Source organism: Geotrypetes seraphini, chromosome 6 (assembly GCF_902459505.1).
Source record: "Geotrypetes seraphini chromosome 6, aGeoSer1.1, whole genome shotgun sequence".
NCBI classification, from domain to species: domain Eukaryota; kingdom Metazoa; phylum Chordata; class Amphibia; order Gymnophiona; family Dermophiidae; genus Geotrypetes; species Geotrypetes seraphini.
In genome coordinates, this window is record NC_047089.1 from 46,212,613 (window position 1) to 46,229,578 (window position 16,966).

The following is a 16,966-nucleotide window of genomic DNA, read 5'->3' on the forward strand; positions in this document are numbered from 1 at the left end:
GTGGAGGAGACTACTGTTCTGGGATTCAAACGCAAGTTGGATGCACACCTTCTTGCATATCATATTGAGGGATACGGTAAATCCGGGTCTCCAAAAAGGAGTACCTAAATGGGCCGCCGCGTGTGCGGATCGCCGGACTAGTTGAACCTCGGTCTGATCCGGTGAGGGCGTTTCTTATGTATTAAATGGTCTTCTTCCTCTCTTCCCAATTCACAGTATAACCATGGAGCTGACACCTCTAGAATCAGTGCTCTGGAGTTTTCTCCTTTAATATGACTACGATGTCTGGCTTTCTTTCATCAATCACTCTGTTGTGTCAAGTGATCCTAGCCTCTTCATATGATCCCAGTGTTTTTCAGTAGAATGATGAGAGTGGCATAGTCCCGGATTGGCGTAAGCTAGCACAGGCCCACCCACTCAGCAGCAACACAGATATTTATTTATTTTAAAAATTTCTAACCCACCTAGACCTAAGTGGTTTACAAAACTACAAACATAATCATCATATAGCCAACATTCAAATAAGTAAACAAACATCTAAAACATCTTCAAATAAGATCCTAGGTCAATCGAGAGAATGCCTCCACAAAACAAAGTTGTTTTCCATAGTCTCTTAAATTTTTGAATATTAAAAAGCAACCTCAGCTGGTCGTGTTATATTATTCCTTAATAAAGCACCTTCAACTGATATTATAGATGCTCTCATATTAGCATAATGTACAACAGATAGGGAAAAATGCTTGAGTACCTGATTGTAAAATCGCTTAGATAACCTTGATAGGAGGTATATAAAATCCTAATAATAAAAAAACAACAACAAAAAAACCCCTAAAACTTAACTTTATATACTGGGTCTTCAACCAGAGGAAGCTCGACGCAGTTAACAATAAGTTGAAAAATAAGCTAAAATACAAGAGGATTAATTTTCAAAATGTTTAACAAATAGAAAAGTTTTTAAAGATTTATATAAATACTAATTTAAATAAACTGGAGTTTCTCTGTCCTCTGACAGAGTATTTTCTGGGTTCACCTGCGGCCTGCCCAGAGAAGGTGCTTTGGGTGCAAGCCATAGTCCACAAGCTACTGGATATTGCAGCCATAGAACTCATTTCAAAGCGAGACTCGACCAGAAAGTATATCTTTCACTGACTTTGTACATCATAAGGCACAGGGCATACCTTTTAAAATGGAGACAGAGGAAGAACCCCACTTTGAACTTTTTGAGCTCCTTGACTATGACTCTCCTCCAAGAGACTGTATAACAGTACCTTTGCATCAGGACATGAAGGATGTTGCTATTTAAAAAACAAACAAACCCAAAAACCTGGGAGACCCCCCCCCCCTCTCAATTTAGGTAACCTCTCATGTGCTCACACAGTTCAAGGTCTCATGATTCTGCTTCTCCACTCCACTCAGTATTTTATGGACCTCTGTCATATGACCCCTAAGCTGTCTCTTCTCCAAGCTGAGGAGCCGTAGGTGCTTTAGTCTTTCCTCTTAGGGAAGTTGTCCCATCCCTTTTGTCATTTTTGTTGCCGTTCTCTGTACCTTTTCTAATTCTGCTACATCTTTTTTGAAATATGGCAACCAGAATTACACATTATTTGAGCTGCGGCCATACCACACATTGAGCAGAGAATGATAACACCTTGATCCTTTTCCTGGGCAGTGATTCCTAATGTGAAACCCTGCATCACGTAGCTATAGTTCGGATTCCTCTTTTACACTTGCTTACATTAAATGTTATCTGCCAATTTGACTCCCAGTCTAACACGGTCCTCTTGCAATTTTGCACTATCCTCTTGCGATTTAACAACTTTGGTCATCAGCAAATTTAATTATCTCACTAGTTATTCTCATCTCGAGATCATTGATAAATATGTTAAAAAGCAGCGGTTCCAGCACAAGACCCCTAGGGAGCCCCACTATTTAAAACTTTAAAACACCTTAGTAGGGGAAAAGCCTCAGATTCCGTATGCCGCCAGAGCTTATCTTACAGACAGTGCTTGAAAGGGAAACCACTTCATCACCTTTATCATCTTGGTTGCTCTTCTGTGAACCTTTTGTAATGCTACTATATCTTTCTTGAGATAAGGAGACCAAAATTTAACGCAATACTCCAGGTGAAATCACATCATGGAGTGATAATGGAAGCATTATAACATTCCTTATCTTGTTAACCATGGATCCCTTTTTTAATAATCCCTAGCATCTTGTTTGCTTTTTTGGCTTCCACCGCACATTCAGTCGAAGGTTTCATTGTATTGTCTACAATGACCCCTAGATCCTTTTCTTGGGCGCTAACCCCCAAGGTGGACCCTAGTATCTGATAACTATAATTCGGATTATTCTTCCCAATATGCATCACTTTGCATTTGTCCACATTAAATTTCATCTGCCACTTGGATGCCCAGTCTTCCAATTTCCTAAGGTCCGCCTGCAATTTTTCACAATCCGCATGCGTTTTAACAACTTTGAACAGTTTAGTGTCATCTGCAAATTTAATCACCTCATTCGTCGTTCCAATTTACAGATAATTTATAAATAAGTTAAATAGCACTGGACCCAGTACAGAACCCTGCGGCACTCCACTATTTACTCTCCTCCATTGAGAAAAATGACTTTAACACTACCCTCTGTTTTTTATCCAATAACCAATTCTTAGAAACATGATGGCAGATAAAGGTTAAATGGCCCATCTGCAATAACCATTATCTCTTTTTCTCCGAGAGATCCTATGTGCCTATACCAGGCCCTCTTGAATTCAGACACAGTCTCTGTCTCCACCACCCTCAAAGAAGCCAATCAAATTATGAGGCAAGATCTCCCTCGGCTGAACCCATGCTGTCTGCCTCATTAAATCATTTTTGTCTATGTGTTGCACAGTTTTATTTATTATAATTGTTTCCATCATTTTGCCTGGACTTAAGGCAGGCTTACTAGTCTGTAATTTTGCAGATCTTCCCTGGAAACCTTTATAAAAATCAACGTAGCATTGGCCACCCTCCAGTCTTCAGGTAGTACATATGATTTTAATGACTGGTTAAAGATTACAAACAGTAGGTCAGCAATTTCATGTTTGAGTTCTTTTAGTACCCTGGGATGTATACCATCCGGTCCATGTGCTTTATCACTTTTTAGCTTACCAATTTGGTTTAGTATATCTTCCAGATTCACCGAGAGTTCTTTCAGTTTCTCTGCATTATCACCCTTGAAAACCATTTCCAGTTCAGGTAGATCTCTTACATTTTCTTCCGTTAAAGACTGAAGCAAAGAATTTAGTCCACTATGGCCTTATCTTCCCTAAGCACCCCTTTTGCTCCTCGATCATCCAACGGTCCCACAGATTCTCTCACTGTTTTTCTGCTTCTGATGTACCTAAAAGAGTTTTGTCTCTTTGGCAAGTTACTCTTCATATTCTTTCTTAGCTTTCTTTATCAGTGCTTTGCATCTAACTTGCTAGTTCTTGTGTCTCTTCTTATTTTCTTCATTTGGATCCTTTTTCTGTTCTTTAAAGGATTTTTTTTTTTTGCTCTAATAGCCTCTTTCACTTCACCTTTTAATCATGCTGTCTCTCTTTTCCTCTTCTTTCCTCCTTTCTAATGCATGGAATACATCTGGTCTGGGCTTCCATGATGGTATTTTTAAATAACATTTACACCTGATTTACAGTCCTAACCTTTGCAACTGATTATTTTAGCTTCTTTTTAACCATTTTCCTCATTTTATCATAGTCGCCCTTTCAAAAATTAAATGCCTCTACAGTAGATTTCTTTTGCGACGTTACTCTTGGTATCAGCTCACTCTATGATCATTGTTTCCCAGCGGACCCAACACAGTTAACTCCTGTACTATGCCTTGCATTCCATTAAAGACTAAATCTAAAATAGCTTCCTCTCTTGTCGGTTCCTGGACCAGTTGCTCCAAGAAGCAGTTATTTATGATGTCTAGGAATTTTACCTCCTTAGCACTCCCTGATGTACCATTTAACTAGTCAATGTTGGGGTAATTGAAATCACACTGTACAGGAATCCTTACTTTGTAATCAGAAGACCCGAAGAAAATCACTCTAGTAGGACACTGTCTTCCTATAGTGCAGACAAAACAAAAAAAGAAAGAAAAACAAGCTACACCCAAGCTCTGGCAATCCCAAAAATGGGAGAAAAAGATCTCAGTTTAGCTTCATATGGCCAAAAAAACTCCCCAAATATTTTCAAACAAAAGCTTGGAAAACACAGTTGTCACAATCTCCTGTGCAACATTTGAAAAACAGTCCCTTCTGTCAAAAATTGGCAAATAATAACAAAATAAAACCAAAGTTACTTAGCTGATATTATGAGTTCAACTGTTCTCCATGCTCACTGCAACAGCTTGCAATAGTGGCATTCAATTGCAGCATCTTCTTTCATCCGCTCCACCTTCCAATTGCAGAGATCCTACAGCAGGGCTGCCCAAGTCCGGTCCTCGAGATCTACTGGCAGGCCAGGTTTTCTGGATATCCACAATGAATATGCATGAGAGAGATTTGCCTGCACTGCCTTCTTGGTATGCAAATCTCTCTCATGCATGTTCATTGTGGATATCCAGAAAACCTGGCCTGCCAGTAGATCTCGAAGACCGAACTTGGGCAGCCCTGTCCTACAGGGTCATCCCTGTTTCGCCTCCACAGCTTTGTCAGGAATCCTCCACTTGCCCAGAGAAAATGAAGCCAACATCAAGCGGGACCTCAACTTTTTTACTGCAGATACCCGTGAAAGTCTGTGGTTTTTATCAGGAAATATTCTACTGCTGCAATTATAAAGTTTCAGGAGTTGAGTACAATATTTTATAACTAAAAGTATTCTAAAGTAGTAGTTCTCAAACTTGACTGTGGCAAGACAGGAAGGTAATTCTGTAAAGAATACACTAACATTTATGCACTGTTTATACACATAAATCAGTAGGCCAGTAAGCCTTACTTCATCAGGTAGAAAAGTAATGGAAGCACTGATTAAGGAATGGGTCACAAGATCTAAGGCAACATGGTTTAACCAAAGTAAAATCATGCCAGATGAATCTGATCTAGTTCTTTGAATGGGTGACCAGAAAATTGGACAGTGGACATGAACTGAATAGAATCTATTTGGATTTCAGTAAGGTCTTTGACACAGTCCCTCATAGGAGGCTCATAAATAAACTCAGCAGGCTAAAGTTAGAATATAAAGTGTTTAACTAAATTGGGAACTGGTTAATTGCCGACAGAAGGTGGTGATAAATGGAATCTACTCAAAGGATAGAAATGTAATTAGTGGATCAGTACTGAGGCTGATGTTCAGCATATTTATGAAAGTGACATTGCTGAAGGGTTAGAGGGAAAAGTGATTTTTTACAGATGACACCAAGATTTGCAATAGAGTGGGCTCCCTGGAGGGAGTGGACAACATGAGAAGAATCTATAAAAATTAGAAGAATGGTCAAATGTTTGACAGTTAAAATTTAATGCGAAGTGCAAAGTGATTCACTTGGGGTGTAGAAATCCAAAAGAGCACACTACGTGCTAGCGGGTGAGAGACTGATATGCATGGCTCAGGAGAGAGACCTTGAGATAATGGTCTCAAGACAGTGAAACAGTGTGACAAGGTGGTGGCTGTTTCCTGAAGAATGCTAGGCTGAATAGAGAGAGGTCTAACCAGCAAAAGAAAGGAGATGATGACCCTGCATAAGTCATTGGTGAGGCTCCACTTGGAGTATTGTGTCCATTTTTGGAGGCTGTATCTCTTCAAGGATATAAAAATACTTGAAGTGGTTCAGAGGAAGGCAACAAAAATGGTATAATTCTTGGAGATATAAATCTTCACCTTGAACTTCAAGATAAGAAGAGTATTGGATTTTTATTATTTTTTACATGCATTAGATTATTTTAACCCACCATCTCATCAGACTCACATTAAAGGTCATCAAACAGCACTTTACAGGCTTTACTAACTTGCTGATTTCCACGCTGGAGAAAGAAGAGCTGTTGGCCTTATGATGGGTCGAGTTGATACTACAAGCCTCTCATTGTCACTTGTCACATGAATTAATAGTTACATGGATATGATTAACTGTTGCATGGATGTGGATCATTGCTTCTCAGAGAGGGAGCCTCATTTTGTTGCGGTTGTATTAAGTTTATTATTTTAGTTTCAGGTTTTATTTAGTTTTTTCTTTTATTAACAGAATGGTTTTCTGTAGGAATAGATTTTTCAAAATTAGATTTACATAAAATAATATCAATTTCCACAAATAAGTCTATTAATGTACTAATGTTGGTAATTGTAATAACCTATTCCATAATTTAATTCCAAGTGTAAATAATAAAAAAGTTAGGCATTACACTATAAATAAAAAAAGGAAATCCACTGTAGATAATAAAAAAATACATAGGAATTTAAGTCATCCCCTGTTCACATTTTGACTCTCCTGAATATGTACAACTATGATGTTATTACATTACTATCAGATCAGTGGGTAATAAAGCATGTCTTATAAAAGATGGGCTAAATGGAAGGAAACCAGATATTCTATTCCTAACTGAGACATGATTAAAATCTAATGATCCAATTGTTAATTAAATTTGTCCTCTTGGAGGGGGCGTGGCCGTGCGGTGAGCGGGGAAGACGCACTTTCTCTGAGCTCCGCAGTTTTCCCCCTACTTTGGCCTCCTTGCACTAAAATTGGCGTCTAATATTCCACCCCAGCACCCCATTTTTGTATATAAGGGCCTATGGACAGGTTTGTGCAGAAAAGTTGTGGGGAAATGGCAACGAAATCGGGGAAGAAGGAGCATGGCAGTCTGAAATCGGGTCCCGGAGGAGAAGGAAAAATGGCGGGTCGATGGACGCGGCTGACTCTGTAAGCGATGATACCATAGCTCGCTTGACTGAGGCGGTGGTGGCTGTTCTATAAAGTGCATGATACTTTAGCGACGCTTACCACCACTGTTGCTGACTTTAACGCCAGAGTCACTGAAGTTGAACAACGCGTCTGCTCTGCGGAGGATTCTCTTGTCGCAGTGCAGGCGGAGCTCCAGCGTTTGCAGAGTAAAGTGCACAACTGTGAGGAGAAAATGGATGATCTGGAGAATCGCTCCAGACGGAACAACTTGCGGCTGGTCTGTATACCTAAATTGGTGCTGGATGCGGACTTACCTGCCATGTTGGAAAAATGGCTGGCGTCTGAATTACTTCCAGCACATGGTCTAGGCCCCCTGCGCATCGGTTGGGCAGGAGGCAGGAGGGCATGACCAGGCCGCGAGTGGTGATAATTCGCATCCTTAATTTTTCCCTTAAGGATTTGCTTTTCAAGAACTACCACCAAAAGCAAGATCTTCATTTTCAGAATCAACGTGTCTTTCTCTTCCAGGATTATTCTGCACAGGTGGCCTCCCTTCGTAGGAGCTTCTCGGCTGTTTGCAAGCACCTCACTGAGAAAAAGCTGCGTTTCACGCTGCAGTTTCCTGCCAAGCTTCGGGTGTTCTACAATGGTCAGCCATTCCTGTTTGACACCAGCACTGCGGCTCGGGCACAAGTTCTCATTTGGTTTCCTGACCTGGCCTCCAGCATTTGAGGAGTGGTGACTCTTCTTGGTGGTTCTCTTCATGTATGAGTTGGAGTCCCTGTGGAGTGCAGGCTGTCTTCCCGCGGGGACCCCATGGACTTTTTCTCTTACTAACTGTGTTGGCTATAGCCCCTGTTTTGGGGTTTTCTTTGTTTTCCTTAGCTAATGTTCTTATAGTCTTGGCTTTGTACTGTGTGAGCTTTTTCCCCGGGTGAGCTCGGGCATGTTTGGTGCTGTTTTCTGCACTCTTATGTTCAGGGGTTGATGTTCCTCTAGCCCTTATTTCTTTTTCTTCTTTCTTTTATATATTGGGTGCGGGGTTTCTGTGTGGGAGGTTGGGGGGGGGGGCTTGGGCCTTTTTGTGACCCTTCTCTGGAGTGGTAGTATTTGGGGGTTTGGGGTGGTCCTGGGGGGGAGGGGGGAGGGGGTTTGGATCTGTGTGGTGGTGGGAATGATGTGGTTGTATATGTTCTGGATGTTTGGCTGCTGGGAGGGGGGCTGGGACTCCTGGCAGAGGTTTTCTATTCTTCTGCTGTGTTGGTATCTTTGTTTTTTGTTTTTGGATGTCACCTAAACGGGGGGGGGGGGGGGGCAGGGAAGCTGTGTGAAGTGAAATGTGTCTGGGATCAATTCCCCAATTAAGAGAACTAAGATACTGCAACACTTAGCTCGACACCAGGCTGATATTGTGGGCTTGCAGGAGACCAAGCTTAATGAGAGGGAACATGCTAAATTGAGACAGTCTTGGGTGGGCCAATGTTATTCTGCTTCTTCCCCTAAGGCAAAGGCCGGGGTGGCCTTGCTGATCCATAAATCGGTGCCCTTTATCCAGTCCAGGGTCATCTCGGATACGGAGGGTCATTATGTACTTGTTTAGGGCACTCTGTATCAACGACCTGTTCTTTTGATGTTGGTGTATGCTCCCAATAGTGCTCAAAGGTCGTTTTACAAAAAGCTTTTGGGGGTATTAATGTCACTACCTCAGATACCAGTGGCCCACAAAATTTTTCTGGGGGACTTTAATTCTATTTTGGATCCTCTACTGGATTCTACCAGGGGGTCCTCACGTTCTTCTGGGAGGTTGGACAATGGGCTCAATGCTTGGATGAATGCCTTAGATCTGGTGGATGTCTGGAGAACACTACACCCTGAAGAGAAGGACTTTACCCATACTTCTAAAGTGCATGATTCCTCCTCTAGAATAGACTATATTTTTCTCTCGCGTTCCTCCTTTTATGCAGTCCATAAGGCTGAAATAGGAGTATTGATTATCTTTGATCACACTCTGGTATGGATGTATATTAGTCTCGTGGATGGACCCCCAGGTGGAGGTGGGCGCTGGCGTTTTCCGGTGGCGCTCTACTCTGACCCTGATTTCAAACAGTATTTAGAGCAGCAGTGGCAGGATTATGTAGAGTTTAATGGGGTACATGCTGGTGATGGAGTTTTCTTTTGGGAGGCTGCCATGGCGGTGATACGTGGGGCTGTGTTGGCCTACTGTGCCCGCCGGAAGAAAATGATGGCGGCCAAGATTTTGGCCCTCAAACGTAGGGTCCAGGAGAGTAGACTTTTAGTCCTTCACTCCCCCACTTTGTCTCATAAGCATGATTTTCAGGTGGCACAGTCAGTGCTCCATGCCCTCTTACATGAAAGAGCCCCAAAATCTCTTTTATATTACAAGTATCAGTTACATCGCTTTGGCAACAGGCCTGGCAGAATGTTGGCCCAGTTGACCAGGGCACGGAGGGTTCCTCCTCACTGACCTCTCTCAAAGACTCTGGGGGACGGCTGATAACAGCTCAGTCTCATCTTGAACAGCTCTTTGCCACCTTTTATAGATCCCTTTACACAACGGAGGTGGTGAATCAAGACTCTCAGATTCAGGCTTATCTGGACTCTCTGCCCTTGCCACGGCTCTCGGATGCTGATAGCACGAGCCTGGCTTCTCCTATTACTAGGGAGGAGGTCTTGGTCCCGATGGCTTCAGTGGGGAATTCTATCGTTTACTGCAGGGATATGTGGCTGATCTGTTGAAAAGGTATTATGAGTAGGCCGTGGACAGGGGTCATTTTTCTCCTTATTCCAATCAGGCGTTGATTACCATATTGCCTAAACCGGGTAAGGATCCTCTTTTGGTGGAGTCTTACCGGCCCATATCGCTTATTAACGTTGATCTTAAAATCTTAGCTCGGATTTTAGCTAATCGGCTGGCCCCACTTGTTCCGAAGCTTTTGATTGCTTTAGCTCATTGTGACTCTCGGAGGCAGCCTGCATTGGCTATTAGTTTTGACTCCGAAAAGGCCTTTGATAGGATCGAGTGGGCATTTCTCTTCCCGCTGTTACACCGCTATGGGGTGGATGGGTTCTATATGAGGGCTCTCCGTGCACTCTATTCTAACCCTGCGGCTGCTGTACTGGTTAATGGGATTGCTTCCCCGTTTTTTTCCTTACAGCGGGGCACTAGGCAGGGCTTCCCCTTGTCTCCTTTGCTTTATATTTTATTTTTGGAACCTTTATTACTTCGCATTCGTACTCATCCCCTGCTCACTGGCGTGGAGGTGGGAGATTCTTCCTTGCGTTGTATGGCTTTTACAGATGATATTATGGTTCTTTTAACTGACCCGGTCTCGAACCTTTCCTTATTGTTGGAGTTATTTTGGCAGTTTGGGGAGGTCTCGGATCTTAAACTCAATGTGTCCAAATCGGAGGCGCTCCCTCTCCACTTACATGTATCTCATCTGTGGTCTGATTTCCCCCTGAAGGAGGCCTCCAAACAGGTGAAATATTTGGGTGTGTTTGTACCCTCCTCCTTGGCGAGCCTCTATGAGATTAATGTGCGGCCCTTGCTTCGGAGATCTGTCGAGAGCCTCCGCTTGTGGGGATCTCTGCCGGTCTCCCTTGCGGGTCGCATCTTTTTATACAATATGATGATTGTTCCTAGGTGGCTTTATCTGCTACAGACATTACCGATTTGGCTGCGCTGCACGGCTCTGGAGCTGTTATACAGTGCCTTGAGGATTTTTCTGTGGCAGGGACGGAGGCCATGTTTGCCCCTTCGCACCATGATGTTGCCGGAGGCACAGGGTGGTTTTGGTCTCTTAGATCTCAGAGCGTATAATGTGGCGTGTGGCTTACGACTGGTTCGAGATTGGTGACTGGAAAGTTCCTCCTTTCTGACTTTTTCGGTGGAACGGGATTTTTTGTTCCCTGTGTCCGGCTTGTTTTTGTTACATGCCCCCTCTTCCCAGTTGGATTCTTTGCTGCGGGGGCATGTGGTTTGGTCTTATATCAGACTTATTTGGAAAATGCTTTGTAAACACTTGGGTGTCAATTATAGTATATCTCCTATGTTACCCCTTGTGGGGAATTTACAATTTAGTTCGGGAAGTGACAATCGAGTCTTTCAGGTTTGGCATGCTCATGAAGTTTGTAGGGTGGGGGATGTTCTCACTGAGCAGGGGACTCTTCTCTCTACGGCTGAGCTGGCATCTTTATATGGGTTGGACCCAGTGGATGCCTTTGGCTATTTGCAACTTCGCCATTACATTCTCAGTCTCGGTGGGCCCTCTCTGCGTACTTCAGTGGCGAAGAGTCTTGGTCAGTGCCTGGCTTTGTGGGAGGATTCGGCTCCACGTCTTTGTTACTTTGTCACTGTGTTGCAGTTTCCCCTGACAACTGAGAGGGCTGACTTGTTGGCTGGGGCATGGAGCGCTGACTTAGGGTGCACTATTCCGTCCACATTGATCTCCCATTGTTTTGTCTCTCTGCGTACTCTTTCCTTTATGCTTTCCTCTATGCTTCACAGGGAGCAGGAATACAAATTTCTCCACAGAACGTTTATTTCCCCACAGCGGGCTTATCGAGCTGGCTTTGAACACGCTTGTTGTCCCAAGTGTCCTGTGAACCCTGCTACCCTGGGGCATATGTTCTGGGCTTACCCTCTGATAAGGGCTTTCTGGCTGCAAGTTTGGGCTTTTCTGTCCTCCTTGTCTCCCTCGTTGCCGGCATGTACCCCTACTATTGCCCTTTTTTATGATGGAGCTGCTCTTTCTCGCTGCTCAGCGGAGCAGCGGTTGTTGGTCTTCAAGGCTCTCCTTTTGGCTAAGAAGGCCATTTTGGTTTCCTGGCGGGCACCGCATGCTCCCTCCTTCTCTTAGTGGCATTTGTCTCTCTATGACTTAGCTCTTGTGGAGCGTAGAGCAGCGGGGACGCATGTTGAAAGCCGCTGGACCAAATTTCAGGATGTGTGGAAGGGATACTGGCTGTCCCTTCCGCATCGTGAGAGGAGTTTGTTGTTAAATTGCTAACCTCTTGGGCTGTGTTGCCCCTGTAGGGGGGATGGGTGCTGCTTCCCCTAGTGCACAGCTCGCTCTTGGGGGTCTTTCGCTTTTGCCTCTGGCGGGGCGCTCCGCTTCTCTTTTCTTTTCCTTTCCTTTCTTTTCTTCTCTTGTCTTTTCTTTGGATTTCTCTCTTTCTACATATTCATTTTCTTCCCTTTTCTAGTCTTGCCTTTCCACCACACGGGTCTGGGGGGGGGGGGGGGGTTGGGTGGGTTGGGTTGTTTGGTCTTTGTTCCTTAGCCTTTGTAATCTGTTATGTGGTTGCTCTGTTTTTTTGCAGGGGAGGGTTGTTGTGGGTTATTGTAAACTCCTGTATTGGGCATGTTCTGACTTATTGCCATCTGCTTTCTGCTGTATTATTGTTTTGTGATTGTCGTTTGCCCTATTTGGGTGGATGCTATGTTTTTGCGGATGTGTTTACTGTTCTGTCTGTGGTTGCTTTTGCCCAATAAAGAAATATTATACAAAAAAAAAAAAAAAATTTGTCCTCTTAATTACAAAATCTTAACTCTTTATAAAATAGGTAAAAAAGGAGGTGGAGTTGCCATGATATATAGAAAAAATTACATAGTCACAGAGGAGGATTCTTTTAACTCTCCAAATTTAGAAATATTTGCATGTCAAATAAAGGATCCTAAACTGTGTGATTCCTTAACTTGTATGCTAGTTTACTCCCCTCCTAATAACTGGAACCAAGCTAAAGACAATTTTCAAGAATTTATTCTTAAAAATTCAATATCTATTGATATTATATGATTCTTGTTTTACCTTTCAAGATAAGAAAGTATTGGATTTTTATTATTTTTTACATGCATTAGAGTATTACCTTGATCAACTTCAAGAAAAGAAAGTATTGGATTTATATTCTTTTTTTACATGCATTAGATTATTTTAACCCACCAGACTCGCATTAAAGGTCATCAATTAGATTGGGTCTCTTTCAAACAAGGCTCTGAACTTAATACAGTCAAAACTTGGCTAGCGAGTAACGTGGTTTATGAGTATTTTGCAAGACGAGCAAAACATTTTCTTAAATTTTAACTCTATAAATGAGCATTGTCTTGCAGTACGAGCTCATATACATGCGTCACATCAAATATGCACAATATATGTGCGTCGCACCCCTGATCGCATCTGAACATAATACATGCACCCGCAGTTCAAACGCGCACAACATACGCCCATCTCACGCTAAGTGCAGCTGAACGTAATAAAAGCATCACACCCAATTCACCCGCAGTGTAGTGACTGTTCAAAATGAGAGAGATCTTGCAATACAAGTACTTACAGTACTGTATTTTCTATGTTTTTGGGATGTGGAATGAATCGTCCGAGTTTCCATTATTTCCTATGGGGAAATTTGCTTTGATATACGAGCGCTTTGGATTACGAGCATGTTTCTGGAACGAATTATGCTCGCAAACCAAGGTAGGACAAAACAATGGAAGGCAAATCTTTGGTCTGATCACTTTGTTAGACTTTACTGTGTATTGGAAAAAAATGCAAGCATAGCCCCCAAGATTAACAAAAAAGAAATTCAGGAATTCAGAAAAAAATAGATCCAATGTTATTTTGGAAACGTTTAAATTGTGATCATAATTTAATTTAATTCAATTCTTATATACCGCTAATAACCGTGAGGTCTCTAAGCGGTTTACAAAAATGATGCATTAAAGATACAATAAATAAATAAGATAGGTACTTGGAAATTCCCTAACTGTCCCAAAGGCTCACAATCTAACTAAAGTACCTGAAGAAACAGTATGAAGAATAAAAATAAAAAGACAGAGGTAGAGATAGAGATAGAAATGAAATATTCCAACAAGTAATGAATAAATAATTTAAAGATAGAATTAAAATAATAATTAAAGTAAACAAAATAGAGATAAAAATAAGCATAGAGAGAAACAGAAACACACTCCAAAAAAGCATCAAGATCTTTGACTTGTAATTATTATGATCATTTAACACCAGATCTTAAATGCCTTTCCGGGATACATCATATCCCTATCCCTCTCCATACCCACCTCCATCTCCACCCCAATTCACTTCAAACACCATTCCCATTCTATTCTTTAACTGCCGTTAACCCCAGTTCCAATGACTATCATCTGGGTCCCGAGTTTCCTCCAAGAACAGGCAAACATATAAGCTTTATGGAACAATGGAATGTTATGTAATCAATTATATTAGATAAAATAGCCCCACTTCAAAGAAGAAATAAAAAAATATGAAATCAATACAATAGTGTTAAGTGGTTTTCAACATAATTATTAGCATTAAAAAGAGTACAGAAAATTAGAAAAAAGATGGAGAAAACATTAAACTGATGACTTAAAATCTTTATGGAAAAAAGATTTCCTTCTATAAAAAGATACTAGCTGTTACAAGAAAGGATTATTATTCTAAACTTATTGGGACAGATGTTAGTGACTCAAAAAAATTATTTCAACTAGTAAAATAATTAACTAACACTACTAATATAATTAATATTCCCACTGATAAACCACCATCAGTGCAACAACTGGCATGTTATTTTAAAAATAAGGTTCAAGATATTAATAATCAATTTCCTCAACTGTGTGACTCTAAACACTTTTTCTATAATAAAGATCTAAAGGTTATCAGAGAGAACCTTTACTGGACTGAATTAAAATAGTGGGATGACTTTATTAAATTTTATGATAAATATATTAATTCTTATTAGATATATGCCCATACATCCTAAGATTTAAAATGATTCTTTAGATCGGCTAAACGAAATAAATCAGAAAAGTTTCTTTCCCAAATATCTGAGACAAATTTTATTGAGTGGATTATTAAATTAAAAAAAAAAAAATCATGAATAAATATGTAGTTTAACCTCCCATTCAGTATAGAGAATAAAGTGAAAATGTTTATTTTTACGCATGTTAAGATATGCTATATCAACAATAAGTATGCATATAATACCTTAAAAGAATACAAATTTTAATACCATTTAATGTGCTTTTGTGTTTTTTAGCTGATATGGGTTTTGCCCGGTTATTTAATTCACCTTTAAAGCCTTTAGCGGATTTGGATCCAGTAGTTGTAACATTCTGGTATCGGGCTCCAGAATTACTTTTAGGGGCAAGACATTATACCAAAGCTATAGGTAAGTAATGAATGATGAAAACTTCACACATGATTTCAAAATTGTATTTTCTCTTTCATACTTTGAATCATACAGCATTTCTTGCAGATATTAATTTAATTTCCTGTGCAATAGGTGAGACATTCTAGACAGTAGGGTTATTTCCCCAGAGCTGTGTGCTGCTGCAGAAGGAATTCTGTTTCTTTACTGTGGCCTTATTCAATTAATGTTTTATCTGTAGGCTCAAAATGTGAACCATCCTTGTTGAATAGTCTTGTGACTAAATTTGGAATACATATTATACAGTAGAATATTCAAGTTCAAAATGCAAACCTTGTATTTCAGTATTATAGCACAATACAAAGTTCACAACCATTTTCGACTGGAGTCCTTATATAAAAGTTAAAATCTATGGTTTTATATTCATTTAATGTGATATTTTTATCTCATCTAATCAATTTTAACAACCTGTTTTTCACTTTTTAAAAGATATTTGGGCTATAGGGTGTATATTTGCAGAGCTACTAACATCAGAGCCAATATTTCATTGTCGACAAGAGGATATTAAGACTAGCAATCCTTATCATCATGACCAGCTGGACAGAATATTCAATGTCATGGGATTTCCTGCAGGTACATGTTGTAATTATCACTATAGATGTGTATTTGCAAAATATTGATCATGTTTTATAAGTGTAAGTATTAAATTGGTTCCAAATTTACCTTTGTATAATTAATTGTTGCCAGACTGCCAGGTACATGTTTCATAACCAGTGACTGTAATGAACAGGCAAGATGGAATGGGGTTTACAGTAGGGGTAACTACAAAAAGTCTCATTGCATGTACTCTTGGCAGAGCCAGGTCCAAGTTTCCTGGAAGTGTGAAGGAAATAGGAAGAATCTTCTAAATCGCTTCATCCTCCCTGTCGTCACCCTCCACCCAATAAAACCTCCCTGAAAAACCTGAAGTAGGCTACTCAATCATGAAAGAAAAGCTAAAGGAAAGATTATCGCAAAGGGGAAAATGGTGAATTTTGAAGTTTATTTTTGAAAAGAAGAAAATGTGATCTGAATTATATTACGAGTTTGGAGTCAGTAGTGGCAATTTTATATATTGACATCTCATTTTAGGTACCACAAAGGGTTCAATAATGGCCTTAAGGATATGCCTAGGCTATTACAGAATATTAGCCATATTGGCATACTAAATGTTAAGCATGCCTACTTACAACAGTGCAATGGTAGGCATAAGTGAGTGTGCAACTGATAGTATTTTATATATTCTGCACACTTGGCAATATACCCATGATACCAACATGTACACCCCTCATTAAGTGATCTAGGCAAGCTGTTTAGAATAACACCTAGCACATAACATGCAAAACTGTCAATTATTGCTGCTATTATATAAAATCTGTGCACTATTGGCACCCAAATTTAGGCAGCTGCTTATAGAATTGTCTTTCATGTCTGTTCTTCCATTCTGTGCCTTGGCCCAGGCAAACTGTAAGCAGGGGCCATGGCTTTTAACAATGCCATTGCAACTAGAATAGAATCAGCCTTGCTGTAAGAATAATGGCCTGTCAGCAGTTCTCCCTTTCAATGTAGTATCTCCTGGATCTCTTCCTCAGTAACTTGAGTTTTTGCAATAAACTATGAACTCGAGTTACTTATGCAGCATTTATTGTTAGGTAATAAAGGCAGAACCCCACATGCCAGCACATTCATTAGGGAATGGTGAAAGTTGGAGGGTGTTGGAAAGAAGCACAGAGAGCTGTGTAACAGAGTGAGGGGAAGGAGAGTATAGTTGGAGATAAGAGAATGCATGGAGGTGAAAGGTAGAAGTGGAAAAAAGTAAAAGGCTGTAGACCAGGGCTACCCAAACCTTTTGATCTGTGGGCCACACTAAACTTTGAAACCACTGAGAAGTCTA

General features: G+C 40.8%; 1 protein-coding gene across 5 annotated transcripts in view; it reads left to right on the forward strand.

Moving 5' to 3' along the window:
• The window catches only part of CDK8 (cyclin dependent kinase 8), a 146,557-nt gene that overhangs the window by 67,821 nt on the left and 61,770 nt on the right, over positions 1 to 16,966 (forward strand). For all 5 annotated transcript variants that reach the window (XM_033949371.1, XM_033949372.1, XM_033949374.1 and 2 more), the window contains 2 exons: positions 14,923 to 15,054; positions 15,523 to 15,666. In XM_033949371.1, coding sequence (XP_033805262.1) covers positions 14,923 to 15,054; positions 15,523 to 15,666 — 276 coding nt within the window. The remainder of the gene's footprint in view (positions 1 to 14,922; positions 15,055 to 15,522; positions 15,667 to 16,966) is intronic.